This window comes from Pseudonaja textilis, chromosome 3 (assembly GCF_049901715.1).
Source record: "Pseudonaja textilis isolate UNSWEBS1 chromosome 3, rPseTex1.2, whole genome shotgun sequence".
In the NCBI taxonomy this organism is placed as follows: domain Eukaryota; kingdom Metazoa; phylum Chordata; class Lepidosauria; order Squamata; family Elapidae; genus Pseudonaja; species Pseudonaja textilis.
The window spans coordinates 152,934,977-152,956,194 of NC_141992.1; the positions used below are offsets into that span (position 1 = coordinate 152,934,977).

Sequence of the window (21,218 nt, forward strand, 5' to 3'; positions counted from 1 at the left end):
GCTCCAATGCCTGGTTTTTTCAGGTTTTTATTCTCTCTGTCCACTATTTAGAATTCCCTTTAAGTCATGTCTGAACTTTTTCAGACATGAAAAAGTTTTTTCTCTAAATTCACTAGGTACCTGTGATAAATCTGTACATATCTACCTCATGGATCATTGGGGAACATAGCTTGATTTTGAGCATTTCCAACTTTGGATTTGTCATGGCATGTTCATTTTGTGAAAAATATGTTCACATATGTGCAAACAGACAATAAAATTTAACATTTGCTAGTCTCATTATATTATGCCTGGTAGACTTGTAAAAAAGCCAGAAAATGTAGGGTTGTTGTTGATGATACAAAAATTTTACAACTTGAAATCAGAACTATTTTTGCTGGGATTAATAACTAGACAAACAACTAGAAAATATTGGAAGAATATTATTTTATATGAGTACTGCTGTAAGACCATTACATGCACAAAAATAGAATGACTTTGAAATATAAGCAGACTTTGACTTACAACTAATTTGCCTAACAAGGTTCTAAGTCATGACAGTTGTAAAGCAGGTGGTCTATGACCTATTTCATGTTGGTTAATTGAATGTTATGGTTGCTATAGCAAAACACTAGTTTGTTATGGGCATGGTTTTGCCACAAAACTGGAAATAATTGCTGGTTTTTAGCAAAACCATTGTAAAACATAGTCACATGATCACGGGATGCTGCAGACAGTGGCTCTGTTACTGAGCATCTGAAGTTTGGTCATGTCTGCAGGAGGGGGTCAGACTGTCAGAACTTTGAATCCACATCATAAGTATCCCCAAGGCAAGCCTGTTGTAACTTTGAACAGTCATTAAATGACTAGTCATAAATTGAGGCCTAGTTGTACCCAGAGTGGAGGAATGGTTGGCAAAGATAATGGAACTAGCAAAGAAGGCAAAAGAAAGCTGCTTAGAGAAAATCAACTACTATTTTTATTAGCAAATGGGCTAATATGAACTTTTTGCTGACAACAAGAAAAAAATGAATTTGTGATTTTTGGATTTGATGATTAGAAAGAGTAGATTATGGAAAGGAAGAAATTATGTATCCTTAAAGAAAGAGGATAAATATAAATGCATTTATAATTTCTGTTAAGATTGCAAGCAGATCTTTGTAACTTTTTGTATATTTCTTTTCTTACTGTTTTCTTTTCTTTGCACTTTTTTTCTTTTTCTGAGTTTTATATGTTTTTACAATTGTAATTAAAATCTTCAAATACATATTTATGAATTTAGCATTTGTTAAGACTTGAATGTCACCATTATGCTTTGCATAAGTATATTTAAACTTAATGGGCCAAGCTTCTTTAGAGTAAATATAGGTAATATTGTGCTATACAATAAGAATAATGTATTAATGTTTTTCCAATTTATTTTGTATACAGGTATTACAGATTAAATGAACTTGTGGAACATTTGTTTCCACTAATTAATAAAGAACAGAGTTCTGCTTTTGCGTGCCCAGAATTCAGTTCCTTTTGCTACTGGAGAAAACTGCTTCCTGAAGTGAATATGGAAGATTTAGCTTAAATAGCATCACTCACACACACAGAGCTACTTTCTGGAGAGGCCACTATACTGTTTTGGTACTATATGTCTTACTAAATGCAGGAAGAGCCATTCATTGATACAAACTAATGAAATGCAAAACTATTTCCTTTGTTCTTTACTCAAGCCTACTGTTTTCTTTTTAAGATACTGGAAAAATAATCTTCTGAAATAGCAAATTTTCAAATGAATGAAAATGGATCAATTTAGCTTTTCATCTTCAAGAGTACAGTATATGAAATACCAAAAAAAATGGAACTCGTAGCATTTCTGTTTGGTCTGCTATTCCGGATAGTACTCAAAATAGCGTTTTAGGTGTTTTAGATGCAACAACTGAGAACATTATGTAGTTCTTTATGTAGGTCTTAAGAATATAGTGGTTAATGGGTAAACCTAGAAAAATGAAATTGAAGTAAAAATGCTATTTTTAAATATGCAGGTTTGCCTTTAGCAATCTGTCTAAATCCTATACAGTATGATAGACCTGCCTGAGCTTTTTACTTGCAGCACTTTTTTCCTTTGGTAAACCACTAAGTGAAATTAAGTAAAATAAGTCCATAGAATGATAAGAACTTCTTTGCTGCAAAATGGGGGACTGTTGCCATTTCCTAATTACATTTAGTTTATGTATGATGGAAAAGTTACTAGGCAACATATACAGAAAATATTCAGGGATAAACTTGTTTTCTAAGTAAATAGCCAATTTTTAAAACTGGAAGTAATGTTTTGCTTTTCAGGACCTGTGCATCAGGGTTTATCAATTTGATTTTTAAAAAAAGGTGCAGGTCAGTGAATTATTTTGAAACAGCTATAAATGTCAGTTCTGATTAAATATTTTGTATTAGCTGCAGAGTAACTCTAAAAGAAGTAACTAGAGTTCTGGATTAAATAGCAGTTGTCTTACATTCTTTCACTTGTTTTCCACTGTTGCACATATCTGTTAACACAAATGTCTATAGATAATGCAGCAGATTTAGCAGGTTTTTACCCTTATGTCCTAGCAAAATAATTTTAAAGATTATCTTAAATTTTATCTCATATTTTAAGAATGGGTAGGCATAAATGCAGGCAACACTTGTGAATGGGTGTTTTTTTTCCCTGCACACTGAAACATCTATAAATATATCAAATGATCAGGTTGCAGTAGTGTTTAGAAACAGTGTTTCACAGTTAAGAAGAATGGCCTATTTTCTATTGAATTTGTATAGAAAATATATCTGAGAAAATTTAGAAATTTCAAGGTCTGGCATTTTTTACACTATTTTAAGTGTACAGATTCTTAACACCAATGAAATAAACAGTGTTTGGGCTGCAACATAGTACATTAGAAACAAACCTACATTCCGACCAATATTCTCTGTACGCTCAAAGTATACAATTCTGATTAGTCACTGCCAATTGTACTGTATCAGACTCATTAGTGTATTATGTAATTATGTTCATATTTGATGAAGCACTTTCTTAGATTAAAAATTATTAAAACAAAAAGAAAAAAATCCATTAGCATCCTCAAAAGTTGTGATAATATTTGTTCTAAACTGCAGTGCTATTTAGTTTGCATTTTAGTAATGCTTTATAAGTTTATTTTGATAAAGTGAATCTCTTAACACCATGATGAAGTAATCTGGAGTTAATTTTTCTGTGATAAAGTGGTTGTAATGGAGAAAACCTATGGCTTATTTTTTGAATGTTGAGAATTTCCAAATTGCTTTTCAAGGAAGAATTCCATTACACACTACGAATTCTTTTGTTAAATCTAAAAAGTGGTTGAGTCATCCTGATCCAAACATTACTTTTCATTGCAACAAATATACAAGTCTTAACATGGTGATTGTTTATTATCTATTTAAATCTTTCTGGTTAATAATTACATATTAAGTTTGGATTTTGCTTCAGTAACTCTAAAGCTAGCCAGTGATGAACCTTGTCTCAGTATTCACTTTCTCATAGAGCTCTTTAATCTATTTCCTGAGAGCAAATACTGATGAGTTGGGAAACAGTTCTTGTACTATTTCTGTTTTGGATAATTACATGTAAGCTAATTCTTTCTGTGAAAGAAATGGACATTTGTGTTTATTTACTATGTCAGTTTGTTTTTTTCAAGTGTAATTGCTTTTACTTCAGAAATATAATGAATTTCTACACCAGTTAAATTATTTAATTGGAATAAATAAATATTGCAATCTAACTGAGCTGAAAGTCTTGATCTGAATCTGTGCAGATTTAAAAATAAACATAAAACAGGACCCAAAATGTTGGTGTTTTGTATTGCCAGACAAAGCTCAGATTTCTTATTTCTGTTTGGGCTGTCAAAAGACTGAATATATTTCAGTAAAAAAATGAATAGATATGCTTTTTTTAAAAAAATGTTACTGTTAATATATTGGTTGAAAAAATATATCTTCATTTGGAAAATTAATATTTCACTAAATTTCATGACTCAGAATTGGATCACTCTAAATGCATTCAATTAGTATGATGTATCATATATAGACTATTACAATGTGTAAAGTATTGCTAAGAGGTCTTAAAATAATGCCAAATATTATAAAAACATGAAAATATGTCTTTTCTGACCTTGCAACTAATAAAGTTGGCTTTGTTAACCAACAGAATTTTGAAACTTAAAAAGAATCTCTACACTTGAACAGTTCAGATTGCGAAAGAGAAGAAAACTCTTAAGAACATTCTTGTTAACTGTGGTTGGATTTTTCCTTTGATATAACTTTGTTTACTTATTAATCAATAAACATTCCAGAACAGTGATTTTTGGTACAAACTGGATGTATTAGGAAAAATGTCATATCATATTGTTTAATAAAGTTTATAGTAAAATTGTACCTGTGTCTTACTGTTTCCATAGAAATGTTAATAATAAATACTTATAGATATTATGAGAATTAAAATTCAATTCTAAATGCAGGAGGAGGAACTCTATAGGACCATATATAGTATTTTGGACAGGACAGAATGAAAAATGAATGTATTAAAACCCAATTTGATGTTAATTTTGTTTTGCTAAAGAATCAAATAAGAATACAGCTATTCCCTTTGTATAAAAATAGTTCACATTCTAGTGATTGCACTTGTGCTGGGTGTTGTATTCTATAGCCTATGCAGTTTTTTGGCAATTGTAGGAGTATTAACAAATTTGTCAGTATGCAGTGGAAATAGAAACACTGGAATCTTAGAATAAATTAAAGTAATAATTTAATCCTTTGACAATAAAAACTACTGGAGGAAGGCAGGGGGTGGTGGAGAAGTATTGAGGGGAATCCAAACAGTATGGTGCATACTTGGGATACAAAATACTGAATTGATATCCAAAAAGAATATAAGGGCTAGAAATTGGAACAAAAATACTCCACTATTTCTACTGTTCTCCCACTTGGAATGTTTTATTCCATATGCAATAAATATTTAGACTGTTTTTGGCTAAGCAAGAAATGAGTCTGACAAGGATCAGTAAGAATCCAGCTACTATATGCAAATGTTTGAAAACTATGGTGAAAACAATATAAAGTGATTTGACATTGACATTTCCTAGAAATATGGAATGTGAACTCCCCTATACTATGAAGATAAATTCAAAGATGAAGCCAGTTATTGGAGAAGAAAGGTGAAACAACTGGACTGGACAAAGTTGAATGGTGAAAAGGAGATGGGAACTATTTCTTCGTTAAAATATACTGTCTAACCAGCAGCAAATTTCCAGTTGAAAATACACATTTGATACCATTAAATACTTAAACATTGTTCTTTATATTTTAAATATACTCATTGTAAAGGAAGAACTGAACAACTATGCAAAATAAATTTTGTAGAAGACAAGCTAGAAATGGATACGTCCTGTTTTACTGACATAGCTTATAAAACTTGAAAACACACAAAACCAAATTCGAAAATGACATATGTGGTGAATAACAATATATCGGGCATAAAAGACCAGGTTTGCACAGAAAGGTTCAATTAAACTGATTTAGTGCAAAAAGCCAGTGCATAGGAATCTTATCAACTAAGTGTTGACACCTGTTTAGATAAGGATCAACAGCATTGGGAGTTGGTGTGTATTGTGGCATAGTCTTGTGGCTATGTAGAGTTTCTAGGTTGATTGCCTTTTCATTCTGCCCCAGGTTCTGCCATCCCTTCTACGGAATGTTATAGGCCCTTCTATTGAAAGCAATGATAAATTAGCCTGGACAAACAATATACTTTTGAGTTTTATTCAACTAGTTCTAAAATGCTTGAAATATAATATTGTTTCTAAATGGTAGAAGTAATTCCCAGAAGAGGAATTAGAATTTTTTTTAATTCTAAAAGCTGCTTATTGCTTTCAAATATTAAACAAAGCAGCTGTTCACAATGATTAATTGGAATAAAAATATTTGTAAAATGTATAGCACTGTGGCCCTCAATGGCCTTTATGATTGTCTGACAGTTTTGTGTTATTATTTTTCAATAAATCTGAAGTAAACTTATTTTTTTTAGAAATTAAAATTACCAGCTTTGCATTCAAGTAGATCCAGGTGAAATGGTAAAACAGAAAGCAATAAACTTACTGATTATGGGGTGGTGATAATTTTACTTCACTTGAGTGAACTGGAAAATATGAACAATTTCATACTTACATGTTTTCATAAAATTCTGAAGAATATAATGCATCTAGTTTGAGGATAGAAAACATTTTTCTACATATGTATCAGTTTAAAAATGAGCTCATCCTTCAGGAGGAAGTTTGCTTTATGTTGCTAAGGAACAATTCTTCAGGGATGGCTCATGGAACAATGAAAGACAAAAGACCTTCTGAGACCTCAAGAGAAGATTAATGAGAAATAGTTAATAAATCTAGCTCTTAGCATCATTTGTAGCCACAAGTAGAAGAAAAAAAATGTTATTTGGCAGTCTGCCATTACAATAGTCTGCTCTAAAAGTAATTCATATGAATGAATAATACAGTTTCATGTTCTCTTGTGAACTTATAAATTATTAAAACATTAAATAAAGAAGTCCTGGAAAAAAAGAAAATATTTGTTATAATAATTGTAGAATCTGGTGCAAATACTAGGTATGTGTTTTTAAAAGAATGGATTCAGATAATGTAGAATTGGTAGAAAACTGACAAAAGCAAATGAGAATTTTGAAAAAATTAAAATAATTCTGTAGAAATTAACAGTATTATAGAGATGATAAAGCTATGAATTAATTTTATTTATTTGTTGCACAATATATATAGGCAATAATCATGTTAGATTCAAAATTGTGTTATTTAATGTTGTGTGTTAAATAAGGCACAATTGACCAGAGTTCAGACAAGGTACTAAGCCATATGCCATGACTTTTCACATTACAAAGCTATAAACTATAATTTACAAATTATACGATTTACACAGTGATGCATGCCAACTTCTCAATTTTAGCCTTGCATGAGGGACAATAAGATTCATTACATAGTTGTTGCAATGATCTCAACAGCTAACTCAAGAATAGAAAAATGGGTGTAAACTGAATTTGAAAAGCCATCTGGAAGTATTCTGTTCACTTTCTGACAAAATACATTAAAAAAGAGATAAGAGGTAGAAAAACAGCAGTTCTAGTTCTTACAGTGTTTAGCATTGGGCTATGGACCATGACAAATTACCCAAGATGAAGTGTTATCCTTGGAACATAAATGAAGTTCCCATCCTTGAATGTGATAAGCAGCCTCCAAGCAGCAAAATGCTCATAATTCTTAATATGCAAATGACCAAACCTTCATGAGAATTCAGGTGCATACATAAAGATTTCATGAAATGTGGCTATCACTCAAAATCACCACCACTTTTAATTTTATAAGACAGTGATGGGTGCCCCTTCACTAGATTTTCAGATTTTGTGAGATAATCAAGTGCCTTGAAATCTGTTTGGGAATGAAGAACCTTTTAAATCATGTGCAGAGTATCCCTGTGATCAGTACTACTAATGTAAACTCCCAATAGCTTAAAGGAAGCTAATAAAAATGACTTGATAGAGACAATAAAGAGATATCAAATATATTGTTTCATATGAACAGTATATATAGAAATTTGAATAAAGTCCCATTATAGTATTATCATAGCTCTCTCAGATATTAGTAAATGTTGCCCCATAAACATAGATGGGGCAGCACTTAAGCCAAATTACTGAAATGGAAAAAAAAATGGAAAAAGTAACATTAATTAAGCTTCTCAATTCATTTGTTTTTTTTCTCTTCAGGTTCAATTTCTAGATATTTCATTCAGGTTCTATTTTCTGCTCAGGTCTGAGAAATTTCAGGGTACAGAAATACCCCGCTGAATGTAGAATACATTTCATCAGAGTCTGAATAGGCTAGCTTGCCCCCAGTAACTAAAACGCCTACTTCTGCACCTGTTTTGAGATGGAGAACAAGTTGAAAAGCCCCAGTTCCACCACAAATCCGTTTCCCTGATCTTGGCCTGCGATATTCAGGCAGGTCTTTCTGATAGCCAGCTGTGTGAAGCTGAGCAACACTTGAATTGGAGACCAACAGCATTGCTTCAATATATTCACCTCTCTCAGGAACTAGAACAGCTGTGATTAGGTAACGACCTTCATACGGAGATGTAAAGAAACCTGCAAAAAAGATGTATCAGTAAATAACACACCCCTATAATTCTTACAACAGGACAAGTGCATATTTATTGGAGGTTTTTTCCAGATAAAGAAATAAGACATTACAGTTTTACTGTGAAAGTTTCCTATTTTATTAAAATTAGTAAAGCAGAATTCTTCACATAACTGTTTTTTTGTTTATTTATTAATTAAATTTATATGGCTTCCCCTCTCACAGAAATAACTCTGGGTGGCATGCAACAGCCCAAACAGGATATATAAACCATCATTACTTAAAACATGATAGAATTATGAAAACAACATTAAAAACTCTAACAGCAGAACTAAAAATAACTAAGAATAAGATGGAGGGATGTTAAAAATGATGAGCCATCTCACAAGTCCATCCATCCCCTGGTGTCCCCATGCCTGCTGACATAATCAGGTCTTGAGAGACCTTCAAGGGTATGGTGAGGCTGATCTCAACTCTGAGGTGAAAAGATTCCATGATGCAGGCACCAAAAAATCCCTCCTGCCTAGAGCTCACCAAATGTAACTCCTTAGATGACAGAATCTGTTGGATCCAATGGGTGGGCAGGTAAAATTGGGAAGAAGTGATCTCTTGAGTTTACTGATCTCATGCTATTTAGATCTTTAAAATACCAGACCCAGACACAAACTTGGTAACCAGTGCAGCTTGCACAGCAAAGGTATCACATGCAATCTACCAGAAACTCACGTAAGTGCTCACACCAACTGTCCACTTTAAGGTAGCCTCATGTACAACACATTGCAACTGTCAAACTGAGAGTTGACTTGGCATGAATGACTGTGAGTAGAGCTCCTTAATCCAGGAATATATAACCTGATGTACAATACAAAATTGTGTAAAGGCACTCTTAACCATGATTGCTTCCTGTTTCTTGATCAGGAATTGTAAGTTAGATGCCCCCCCCCCCGATTGCACACAGGGTATATTTGGGGCAATGTGATTCCATCCAGCACCAGATATGACCTAGTCCTAAAACCAGATGCCCCCGAAACCAAAGCCATACAGTCTTCAGATTCAGTTAAAGCTTTTTGTTCACTATCCTGACTCTGAATAGACAGGTCTCACATACAGTGTCTTGCATAGTGGAGCAGCACCTCTGAAGGTTGAAACATGTGCACTGATGATGTTACTTAGTTTGGGTAATGAAATGTCTGCAAGAAAACAACCAAGCTCAGAGAGCACCAAGGACCCTTCCTTAGAGATGCAGGGTGGAAAAAGGTCACCCAGGAACCACAAGTCCTGAGTACTTCAGAACTGGTTACTCCAGAATTTAAAATTATAATCTTGACTTATAGGATTTATAGGCTCTAAATTAACTTGGTTTGTTTATGCTTTGAACCCAGAAGAATTTAGGCCAATGAAACAATACCATACATATCAATCTGATGAGGCAAAAAGGAATCTCCATATTGCACTGCTTCTAATACTTAATTGAAATGAATTGGTTTAAATCAAGCTGTTTCTGCATTACTTGCTTGTATTATACCATATAAACTGCAGACAGAAATAGAAAACATACAGCTTGAAGAAACTGAAGCAGTTGAAAGTCAATACAATAACTGATTGCACAAATAAAACGAAAGCAGAAAACACAGAAAGCTATTTTCCCACAGGAAATGTTTTTGCAAACTTGCCCAAGTCTGCTACTGATCTTTTCAGCAAGTAAAGTTATACCAATTAATGGAAGAGCTACATCAATCTGTAGCAGCCATTTGCAGCAAATTAAACTGTATGTAAGGATATAAAAAACTGGTCAGAACAGATGAAATGGTTTTCAGAGTCAACTGACTGTTACTTTCTATTTTGAGCAACATTCAGAAAGATGGGAAAATATAAAGTATCAGAAAATTAAATGTGAATCTTTAATCTGATTAATTGAAGTCTGCTGTGGTAATTTATTTACATTCTCAAGCAAGTAGTTCCAAGTTATAGGCCCACCTTATCCCTTACCTGTGTTAGGGTTATAATAATTTCCATCATTTACAAGTACTTTGTTAAAACGTATCACACCCACATCTTCAGGGAAAGGCTTTTTTGTGAGGCCAGCAGAAAAAGATACCAATGAACTAAAAGCTCCTACTAAATTGGAGAAAAAAATATAATTTAAATGTGTTTAAGAAAAATATTAATATTATACAAACAACGAATTTGTCTCATACCTATTTTTTCTCTTTAAATTAGAAAGTCCTTAACTATATGCAAACCTTGGATATTACTTGAGCACTCTCAAGATCTTGCCTTTATATTTCTCTACTATTCTCTACTGTTTAAAAATCCTATTTGCCATTTTTTGCACGCTTAAACTCTCATTCACCATTTTCTCTGTGTGCAAAATGTATGACATACACATTTTACCTATACAAAAATTCACATTTCATTTTTTTAATTCATTATTTCCTAAGCTGCTGTGTCATATATCCATTTTCAGCATTACTCACTGAAGTATAGGATAAAAAATAAAATTGCAAACTTTCTTTGTAAGCAAAAAGAAAGCAATAAATAGCCATTTTTTTCCTCTCTGCTTGCTTCCATTATTCTTAAGTACAGTATGAGATCCTTTCATATTTTAAAATTATGTTAAGAGATGTATTATCTCAACAAGATTTCTCCAAATAATATTTCTAGAAATAGTATTTATAGTATAAATTGTTTCAAAATATCATCAAATATAATGTGGAAATTAGCTTTAAGAAATTAAGAGAAGCAATAGCATTACCTTTTGGAGATGGAGCTTTTGGTGGGCTTGGATAACCTGTAAGAACATATATGGAAAACATATTTTTAAAACAATTATTCTCATCTCTCTGTCCTTTTTTACTGGTGCAGCCTTTAAATAATTTTGGGGAGTAGTCTTTTCAAACTCAGTGATTTTGAGAACTGCTGTTTGAAATGAAGAATTTGGATAGTGGTAACAAGAACTTTCCCTTTTGCCCTAGAGCAGAGGTGCCCAAACTTTAAGACCTGTGGACTTCAAATCCCAGAATTCTTCACCCAGCCATTAAAGTTGCCAAGATTCGATATCCTTGCTCTAAAGTGATTTCTCAGAGAAGACATGGGTGGGAGACAGAGTAAGAAAAATGCGATTGTTTCTCAGCAAAACAACATTTAAGGATATAGTTAGCAGCTACTATCTTAACACCTCTCACGATAATTCCAAAAAGGATGCTGAACTGTTGGAGAAACCCCCAAGGAAGGGTTGACTTCTGAGTATTGGATTTCAAGTCTGGTCATTTTGTTAAATAATTTTGTAGAATAATAATATTTGATAGTCTGTGAAAGCTAGGTTAAATTTAGCATTAAACCCTGCAAAAAGTCATTTATACAATTTATTCCTTTGTGGGTTTCAGTCATGAATGGAAAAATAAATTATAATACATTAGTATCATAATTAGAAACCAGTATTTATCCAGAACTAAAAGCAGTTAATATCAGATTGTGCTGAAATCACACAGCACTTCTTCTTATTGTTGATTAACCCAAAGTAACCATCCACTTTCGAAGTACAAAAAGAATTAACTCCCTTCTTAATAGATTTAGTCAAGCTCCAAAGTGGTATTTCAAAAACCTTAATAATGTTCAGTCTCACTTTCTTTGTATTCCATTTGTATCTATTATCCATTCCAATAAGTGACAATCTTCTCTGATAGTGAATTTAGCAGTTAAAGCTTACAGAACTGGGCTCTCAAATGATTACTGGAAAACTAAAGGGAGGATATAACTGCCTTTAAGGATCTTGAGATTTTCATATATATTCAAAGACAAACTCTTTAAAATAATAAGGTAAATTTCACCCGAAATATAATAATGAGGATTGAGCTATGGAATGTTAAAAATAATTTGATATATAGCAAAAGAAAAAAAGAATGCAAAGCAAGCTAGCTGAAAACCTAAGCAAAAGCACTTATACTGGGAAGCTTAGTCATATTACATACACACGCGCGCACGCGCACACATCAAATCAAATGTAAGAATGGCTTCCCATTTAACATCTTTTTTATGATGATATCGTCCATGTTCTTCTATGCCTAACCAACATTGATGACAATCAATGCAATTTTTTTCATATAGTATCTGAACACCAAATTATAATCAGTATTAACTTGATTTCTTCAGTGACTTGAAAGAACTGGTCACAGTGTAAAATGATTTCCTCACCTGGTGCCCCTGCGTATCCTTCAGATATAAGCATGTTATTCTGGCCATCCTGTCCATTTATTCTTTTTGGCAGTCCTTTTCTTGACCTTAGAAGAGTACCAGGTGGGCCTGCCTGTCCAGCTTCCATCAATAACCCACCTGATCCAGGCAAAGAAGAGAACCCTGGTTTTGAAGGCTGCATTGGGACTCTGGAATCTGATGACTGAAGAGGTATTCCTTGCAACGGGGGCTGTACAATTATTTGTGGACGCAACGGCTGCAGAGGTATTCTTAATTCTGGAATTTGTACTGGTATTTGGGGTTGTGATGGTTGCAAATGTACCTCTATTTGTGACTGTACAGGAATCCTTGGCTTTGACGGTACTGGGAATTTGCCTGGCTGAAAGAAGTGTAATGGTTTTGTTGGATCTGAATGTGGCTGAGGAATTTGTCCTTGCTGTTCCTTTGTTAACGGCACCGATGATTTTTCATCTAAAGATATAGAGAGAATAGAAAATCCTCTAGTTAGATACAATAATATATCAGAATTAACATATTTATTACATCTGTAACATTAAAATTATAACACTGAAGTGCAAATGATCATATGCTTCTATTTTACAATGAAAGGATCACATCAAGCAACTAATAAACCATAGTTATTAATCAAGAGACCTAGTATTTTTTCAAAAGAGACACAAGATGCAATACTCCTTGGCTTATGACGACAACTGGAATTTATATCACTAAGTGATACAGTTGCAAAGCATGATGTCACATGACCACACCAACAGCCATTCTGGCAGTCTTGGTTGCCATCATAATCCCAGGACCAAGTTCGTCTTTATGCAAGGACATTCCATGACCATGATGTGGGAAGAGGCAGGAACCCCACACAAACAATCTGGTGGGTGAGAGCTAAGGGCAGATGCCAAGGAATGTGAGTGGGCAGATGGATGCCATGGCAGATGCTAATGAGTGGGTGGATGATTGCAGGTGAATGGATGCATGGTAGGAGTGCAGGTGTAGGATACCTGTCAATCACAAGATCATCCATTAAAGCTGGTGCATAGTTTCACTTGCAACAAACAAAGTTAATATTGTACTATATGGAAATAAAATAAGAAATAAGAAATAAGACATCAAGGAAATTTTTTTGGATCTGTGCCACTATTCTGTCTCTCTCACATATTTTTACTTGATTACATTTGCATTGGACTGAAGGACAACATTTAAGTAGTAGTCCTAAAGATTCTCTAAGTTGTTCCAATCTTCACTATATATTTCCACTGTATGCTTTGAAAGAGATACAGATTTAAAACTGCACGTGTCTCCTTTGTGTTTAATACAATGATTGGGAATTAGTTCTTATTTCTGTAATATAAGAAAAGGATGGACATGGAATGAGTTGCCATTTAATGTACCAAGAAAAACAATCCATCCATGTTACTTTGACCTCTGATGGAAGGCATGATGTATTTAATAGCTGTGTACAAGAACAAGAGGTCAAGTCCTGCTTCTCCCAGTACGGTTTCTGAAAAGAAATGTAAGACTTATTGAAGTAGGGAGAAAAATCTCCCAGGGTCCACAATAAAAGGAATGTTACTGGTAAGAAGATGGAAAGTTAAGACTCACAAGATGCCAGGAAAGGAAACAGAAGGAAAGTGAATTTTTAAAGTGATAAAAATATATAATGTTACTTCTTAACATTATTTATTTTTATCCCTCTATTATTATTTTTTAAGTAACCCAAGATGTAAACTTTCATTACATTCCTTCCTCCTCCTATTTTCCCCTTAGCAATAACCCTATGAGGTGGGCTGACAGAGAGTGACTGGTCCAAAGATACTCAGCTTTCCATTTTGCTTTGTACTTAGCATGTACATTATGTTCTCCAGTTTGTATTAAATCATTTTTAGGAATTTTTAAAATCTATTTTCTTCAGCAAGGGAGAAATAAGGAAATATATAAAAGTAACCTCACATTCTTTGTTCCAAGGATAATTACAAAATACCATGAGTCAGGTTCTCTGGTCAGTAATAACAAGCCTTTACCAAAAAGTGATTGGAGAAATAATCATATTTAACTACATCTATATTCTATACTTTCTAATATTGTTCAGTTGAAAATTGACATTATTTAATCCTTTCTTCTGATATATCGAACATGAGTTTCCATGTACAAAACAGGCATCTATGGTATTATGAATTCTTGCCATTAATTAATCCTATTTTATTTGCTTGCCTAGCACTTTTGAGCAGAAATCCCATTTTTATGGCAAATAAATTTGCTCCCAAACTATATTTTCACATTTTGAGCAGATTTTGTCATTCTAAGGATGCTCTCCAAAATTAGCTGAATCATCTTTATGTGACCAAGCATCTCACTACCTTAAATGGAATTGTTGACTAAGCAGCCAAATAAGGCTTTGGTCCATGTTTCATACATACAGTCTATTCATTAAGCTGTCAACATATATTTGAATTGAGTCATTTAAAATATCCTTGGCTCCATTGCACTTGAAGTAAATAAAGCAATCTATTACATGAATGCAATATATTTTGCAGCCTAGAGAAAAAGACTGCAAAGAATCAGGACCAAGAAGCAAGTGAAGGAAATTTTTTAATAAAGACAACAAATAAAATTTAAAATGTTGTACACTCACTTTTGAGTAAGATAACTTCTGCTATAATATTAAAAATATGCACTGTGCTTCCCCCAAAATAAGACCCAACCAAAAAAAAGCCCTACAATGATTTTTCAGGATGCTCATAATATAAGCCCTGCTCCAAAAATAAGCCCCAGTTAAGATCATCAGCCAGACAGACACATTTAGAATCATATTCCCTCCAAAATAAGAGCTAACCAGAAAATAAGCTCTAATGTGTCTTTTGGATCAAAAATTAATATAAGACTGAGTCTTATTTTGGGGGAAATATGGTAGATTGTCTGAAATGTATTTTTTTATATTGAGTATTTTATGTGGTGAGAGTCAGTTTGTTGTAGTGATTCAAAGCACTTGACTAGAAGCCAGAACACTGTGAGTTCTAGTTCTGCCTTACGTATGAAAGCCAACTGGGTGATTTTAGGCCAGTCACATGCTATTAGCCCTAGCAAAAAGGCAATGGTAAACCTCTTCCAAAAATATTATCAAAATATTAGCAAGAAAATTGCATACATCTCTTCATGTAGTCATCATGTTCAAGACTAATATGAAAGCACCCAAAAAATAACATATGTCAAATGTGTGTGTATATATATATATATATATATATATATATATATATATATTATTTTCTTCTTTAGTGTTCACAATCATTTTTGTGAGAAATCTGCTCAATGATATTGATATTTACCTGACTGAATAGCTAGCTGCTACTGCTTTTCCAAGTTTTTTTTTTAAATTTTGAAGAATACTTATAATTCTGGGTTGCAAAAATCTGTGGAACTATTAGGTGGCAGCAAAGAGTTATAGTATTTTGTATTGCTCTGCTGCCATATCAAAGTCACCTTGGATTTTTCAGCTTCAGATATTTGCATTTTGTAATATATTTAAAGTTATGAAAACGTAGTGACTACATTTACTTAACCTTGGCTGATTAAGTAGGATTGGCACTGGATTATTTGAACTGCTTGGTAAACCAAAGTTATGGGTGTGGGAAACATAAAAATCTTCAAAAAGCCAATGACAAACGACTTGTCAATGCAACCATCCAGCTTGACTTAATGGTAACTACTTTTACCTTAATAGTGCATGGAATGCAGTATGATATCTGGCACAAACTGGCACGATATTGAAGGCCTGCACTTAAGTAAAGAGCATTAGTGCAAAACATTAGGGATATTCTGACATTTTGTTCTATTTCCCTTGTTGTCTAATAAAACTACTACTTAATTTTTAAAATTGACTTAACACTATTAATTTTATTTTTAATTTTAAAAATAATCTATAGAAAAGGCAAGGCAACTTACATATAGGAGGCTGAATTTTCTTCGGATCCTGAAGATCAATGGCAAATTTATGAAACTGGCTATTGAACTGCTGGGTAAAATTTTTGAGGCTAAAAATATCTTTTGAATGGGATTTTACAGTTATGTTCATCTGATTGAAACAGTTCCAAAGACTGGAGATGTGTCTGTTTAATCCCTCCTTTATCCTTTGAAGGCTGCTAGAGACAGAATCTAATTTATTGCAAGTTTTCTCAACATTTGATACTTTATCTTCCAAGTCTGAGATGCCAGGTATTTTATCCTTACAATTAGTCAAGTTAAAAAATTCTTCCCCGTTCAGTTGATTTATCTTTTTGTTTAAGTGATTGCTTTGATTGCAATTATTATTTTGGTGAATTGTTTGATTGTTCATCATTTTCTGTATTTCATCTGTTTTTCTGAGTAACTCAAGCTGTGTCTTTCCACACGTAGAATTAATACCTAAAAGTTGTTCTTTACAGCTGTTTAAGCCATTTTGAAGGAGTTTTACATCTTTATCAATAGCATTCAGACCAAACCGAACTATTCTCAGATCCTTATGAAGTTTATGAATGTCACGCTGAGTGCCTTTAATTAAACTGAATTTTTCACTCAGAGAGCTATTGAAAGATTTTAAAAAATCAGAATTGTCTTTTGTTTTCAAAAATAATTGATCATATTTACTGTTAGCGTTTTCTATTCCGTTCTGAAGACTTTCCAAATACTGTGATAAAGATTGGCAAACTTCTTCAGTGTGTTGTAATTTGTTCTTCATAAGATTAATCTCCAATACAATGTGCTTATTTTCAGATTCTGAGTTGTTCTGCAGTCTTGATCCTCGAGTAGTAAATATATCACCTGGACTGGTAACATTAGCAATATTAAGAATAGTAGAACCTAGTCTGCTTTCTATTGCTTGGAACTTTTTGTCAAATAAGTCCCTTACTTCATCTACTTTAGTAGCTATAACATTACGAAGAGTTTCCTCAATGTAAAAGCAATGTTCTTCAGCATTTTTCTCTGTAACATTAATCCTTGCTTCTATTTCTTCCCATTTTTCATCAAAGTTGTTTTCTAAATATGGAACAGTAATATGTTTTATTTCGTTATCTATCCTGGCATTTAAAATTTTATTTGCTTCTGCAATTTTCTCTATCTTTTGATCCAAAGTGTTCATATGTTCCCTAATGCTGTCACTGCAACATGAGTGGTTTAATGGTGTTTCAATAACATTCTGTAGATTTTGAATTTGTTTTCTTAGGTCATTTTCTTTTTCTGCAACAGATTCTCTTAGTCCTAAGAAATTGGCTTCATGGTCATCACAGTATTGTTGAATACCTGTCAGTTTATATTCACAGGAATTTTTCAGATCTGCCATTTTCTTCTCAAATCCTTCTAACATTTCCTGCCTCAGGGCCTCAAATTTAGCATCTATGTATTCCTGATACAATTGACTGTTGGGCATTGTTATTGTTGGTCCTTGGGCTGCTTCTTGGAGCTGTTTTAATTGCCCTTCATAGTCATTTACTTTCTCATTCAGTTGTTCCAACCTATCAATTTTGGCTTTCAAGCCATCCTTTATTTCATCTTCTTCAGATGTTAGACTTTCTGTTCCAGATTTGTATGAGTCATTAGTGTTCAATGGATATGTATTTCCTGTTTTTTCCTCCAAAGTGCTGTCCAACCCTGGATGGTCATGAAGGTTATTCAACCAAGATATTTCTCTCTGACTTGCATCTTCTTGCACAGTAACTTTTGGATTTTTATCCACATTGGTTATAGCAGACTGAAGTTCCAGCACAGTCTGTGTAAGCCGGAATAATTCATCCTCCAGAAACTGTATTTTTTTATCCTGTGAATCTTCTTGCTTTTGCTTTGGTCTAGAATCTGTAGAGGAAATGTGTGGCACTCTTAGTTTATCTTTTTCAGTACTAAACAATAAAAATGAGCACACTGAAAAAAATTACTTACATAGTCACATTTTTAGAACTTGAAACATTTCATTACTAAGAAACCACATAAAGAAAGGAGTCATAAGAAACATAAATACCTATCATGTAAAAAACTTAAAAACTCATTAGTCTCAACTATGAGACTAACTCAAAAAGCAAAGGGGAAGTTTTCTAGACACAAATGATCCGATAAACTACTAAGTAACCGCTTATTAATGGAGATACAGAAAAATATGCATTGAATAATATCCTATCATAACAAACTGAATTTTTGTTTATAATTATTAAAGACCCAGTAGAATTTTAGCAAATTGAAATTTACAAAGGCAAAATAGCCATTAAAAATAAAAACAATAAGACATAGGTAGTCCTAACTTAATGATTACAATTGGGATAAGCAACTTCATTACTAAGTGATACATTATTAAGTGAAAGATCATGTGACTGTATTCAACTTGCAGTTAGTTCTGTTATAGGCATTATGTAAATCACCTGCACTCATTAAGTGTGACATAAGTGACTGTGAATTGCAAGTTACTGCTGGATTGCTTGTAGGAAGCCAGGTGGGAAAGTTGCAAATGACCATTACTGAACAGTGGGAATCTTGCAATTGTTATAAGTTTAAGGATTGATCATAAAACTACTATTCCAGCATTGTCACAAATTAAAACAATTGCTGAACATTGCAGTCATTAACCTAGAACTACCTATGTATAATCCCCAAAGGACACACACTTTCAATTTTTAAAATATTAGATTTATACAGTAAATTTATGAAACTTCTAGAGACTTTTAAAGCTAAAAATGACCTTTCACAGTTGATAACTCACAATAGTCATTACTCTTTCTTTTGACTGTGAATAAGATCAAAAGATGGTTTTGAATATGAGTAATAGAATGGAATATAAGTAATGGAATGGTTTTTCTGTGGAATATTGTAAAATATGTATTAATGCTCCTAAACTATCAGTTCTATAATAAAACTCTATAATATGAACTTTTAAGAATGAATGTTTATCTTCTTCATTTAATGAAACATATATTATAGTTATGCCAAAATCATAAAGATTGTATGCCATGTGCTAATTATTCACCAATTTCATTGTTTGATATAATTTAAAAACATAGCTACAAAACTTCAGGTTAATTAACTATTGCTATGGGAAATCATTTTCTTATACGTACAAGTAGAAATGATGTAGAAAATAATACATAAAACAATGTACGAATAACCTACATCACAGAGTTAACAGTACTAATAAATCTAGCTAGCATAGCAAAGAACATTAAACAATAAAAGGGTGGTGTAAAATTCAGCAAAAAAGACCATGCATATCAAGAGTTAAAGAAATATTTACCCAAGCTTGGCTTCATATCATTGGGTGGAAGTTCTGCTGGATAAGCTATTGATCTTGGCTTTTCTGCTACAGCCTCTTTGCAATCTACACCCATGTACCCAGGACAACATCTCCACTCTAATTCGGTTACCATCTTGTAAGTTAAAGTATATTTAGGCCTCAAACTTGTCCGATACCTGAAAAGAATTACAAATAGCACACTGAATTATCTTTATTGTTTCAGCAAACCATGTAAGCAAACAAATACAATAATTAAAATTAAGAACCCTGAGTGTACTATCTTTTAGGCATGCCAAGATGTATTTATCATTCCTGAATGTAGATTGTCTAGGGAACCAACTACTGTACCAGAGAGCTGATGGGCTATCCTTTGCTGACTGTGTTCATGCAAGGCCCTGATAGCCATCTGTCAGGGATGATTTAATCTGGATCCCTTTATTCATCAGATGTTGGACATGATGGTCTAAATCAAAGGTGTCAACTCATGGCATCACGGTGCCATCATGTTACATTTCACGGTTTTCCCATTCGCTGAGCTGGGATGGGCGTGGCCTGTGCATGATACATCTGGCCCGCGGGCCAACAGCCCTGATCTAAATGGCCTTTCTATCTCTATAATTATTTCAGGTGAACTCTGACCCATAACTGTAATAAATCCATTCTTTCTTTCTTTGAGTGAAATGGAAATTTGAATTTTACCACAGATACAGTATATATGAAGAACATGGTGACCATAATAAAATACTTGTTTTCTTCAGAGACAATGGTACACAGAGAAAGATTCATAAATGGATACAGATAGTAGCAGCAGCATTCCAACTCATTTGAAGAGGCTCGCAACATAAAATAGTAAATAAATTGTGAATCTGACAATGCATCACATGTTGTGCTTGAACAAGCTTACAGGGATATTGTTTTATTTGTTATTTATTTATTTATTTGGTTTGTCAATTGCTTACAAGATAATAGCTATAAGTAAAAACATAGCCATGAATACATGGATATATATAAGAAAAATAAAAAAATAAAAGAAACAATAAGACAGGGATGGTAGGCACGTTGGTGCGCTTACATTACAAACACAATTCATCCCAACATTTCTGTTGCTAAGTGAAACATTTGTTAAGTGAGTTTTGCCCCATTCTATGACCTTTCTTGCTACAGTTAAGTGAATCACTACAATTATTAAGCTAGTAATATTAAGTGAATCTGGCTTTCCCATTGACTTTGCTTGTCAGAAGGTCATAAAAGGTGATCACATGATCCTGAGGCACTGTAACCATCATAAATATGAGTAGTTGCCAAGCATCTGAATTTTGGTCATGTGACCATCAGTATGCTCAATGGTCGTAACTGAACAACGATCATAAGTCACTTTTTTCAGTGCTATTGTAAGTTTGAACAGTCACTAAGTGAACTGTTGTAAGTCGAAGACTACGTGTATACTGTCTTACAAATGTTAATGTTTACATGATCTACACATGTTACCTTCTAAAATGTAATATTTAAAGTTGCCTTCAAAATCAAATTGAACTGTACTTCCTTTTGAAAACTAAGCTCTACAAAAATCTTTGCAACATTTTAGAAACAGC

At 33.1% G+C, this 21,218-nt stretch overlaps 2 protein-coding genes across 3 annotated transcripts in view; one reads left to right on the plus strand and one right to left on the minus strand.

Annotated features, from left to right (window-relative positions):
• LPIN2 (lipin 2) overlaps window positions 1-4,413 on the plus strand; it is a 33,266-nt gene extending 28,853 nt beyond the window's left edge. The window contains exon 20 of the mRNA XM_026699347.2: window positions 1,411-4,413. Within this exon, the coding sequence (XP_026555132.1) occupies window positions 1,411-1,555 (145 nt within the window). The 3' untranslated portion in view covers window positions 1,556-4,413. The remainder of the gene's footprint in view (window positions 1-1,410) is intronic.
• A 2,347-nt stretch (window positions 4,414-6,760) lies between these two features.
• EMILIN2 (elastin microfibril interfacer 2) overlaps window positions 6,761-21,218 on the minus strand; it is a 28,306-nt gene continuing 13,848 nt past the window's right edge. Inside the window, exons 3-8 of one of the 2 annotated variants that reach the window (XM_026699344.2) lie at window positions 19,627-19,802; window positions 16,320-18,203; window positions 12,369-12,839; window positions 10,930-10,965; window positions 10,164-10,292; window positions 6,761-8,182 (exon numbers count right to left, since the gene is read on the minus strand). In XM_026699344.2, the coding sequence (XP_026555129.2) occupies window positions 7,845-8,182; window positions 10,164-10,292; window positions 10,930-10,965; window positions 12,369-12,839; window positions 16,320-18,203; window positions 19,627-19,802 (3,034 nt within the window). In that variant the 3' untranslated portion in view covers window positions 6,761-7,844. The remainder of the gene's footprint in view (window positions 8,183-10,163; window positions 10,293-10,929; window positions 10,966-12,368; window positions 12,840-16,319; window positions 18,204-19,626; window positions 19,803-21,218) is intronic. The other variant, XM_026699345.2, reaches the window with a different exon arrangement.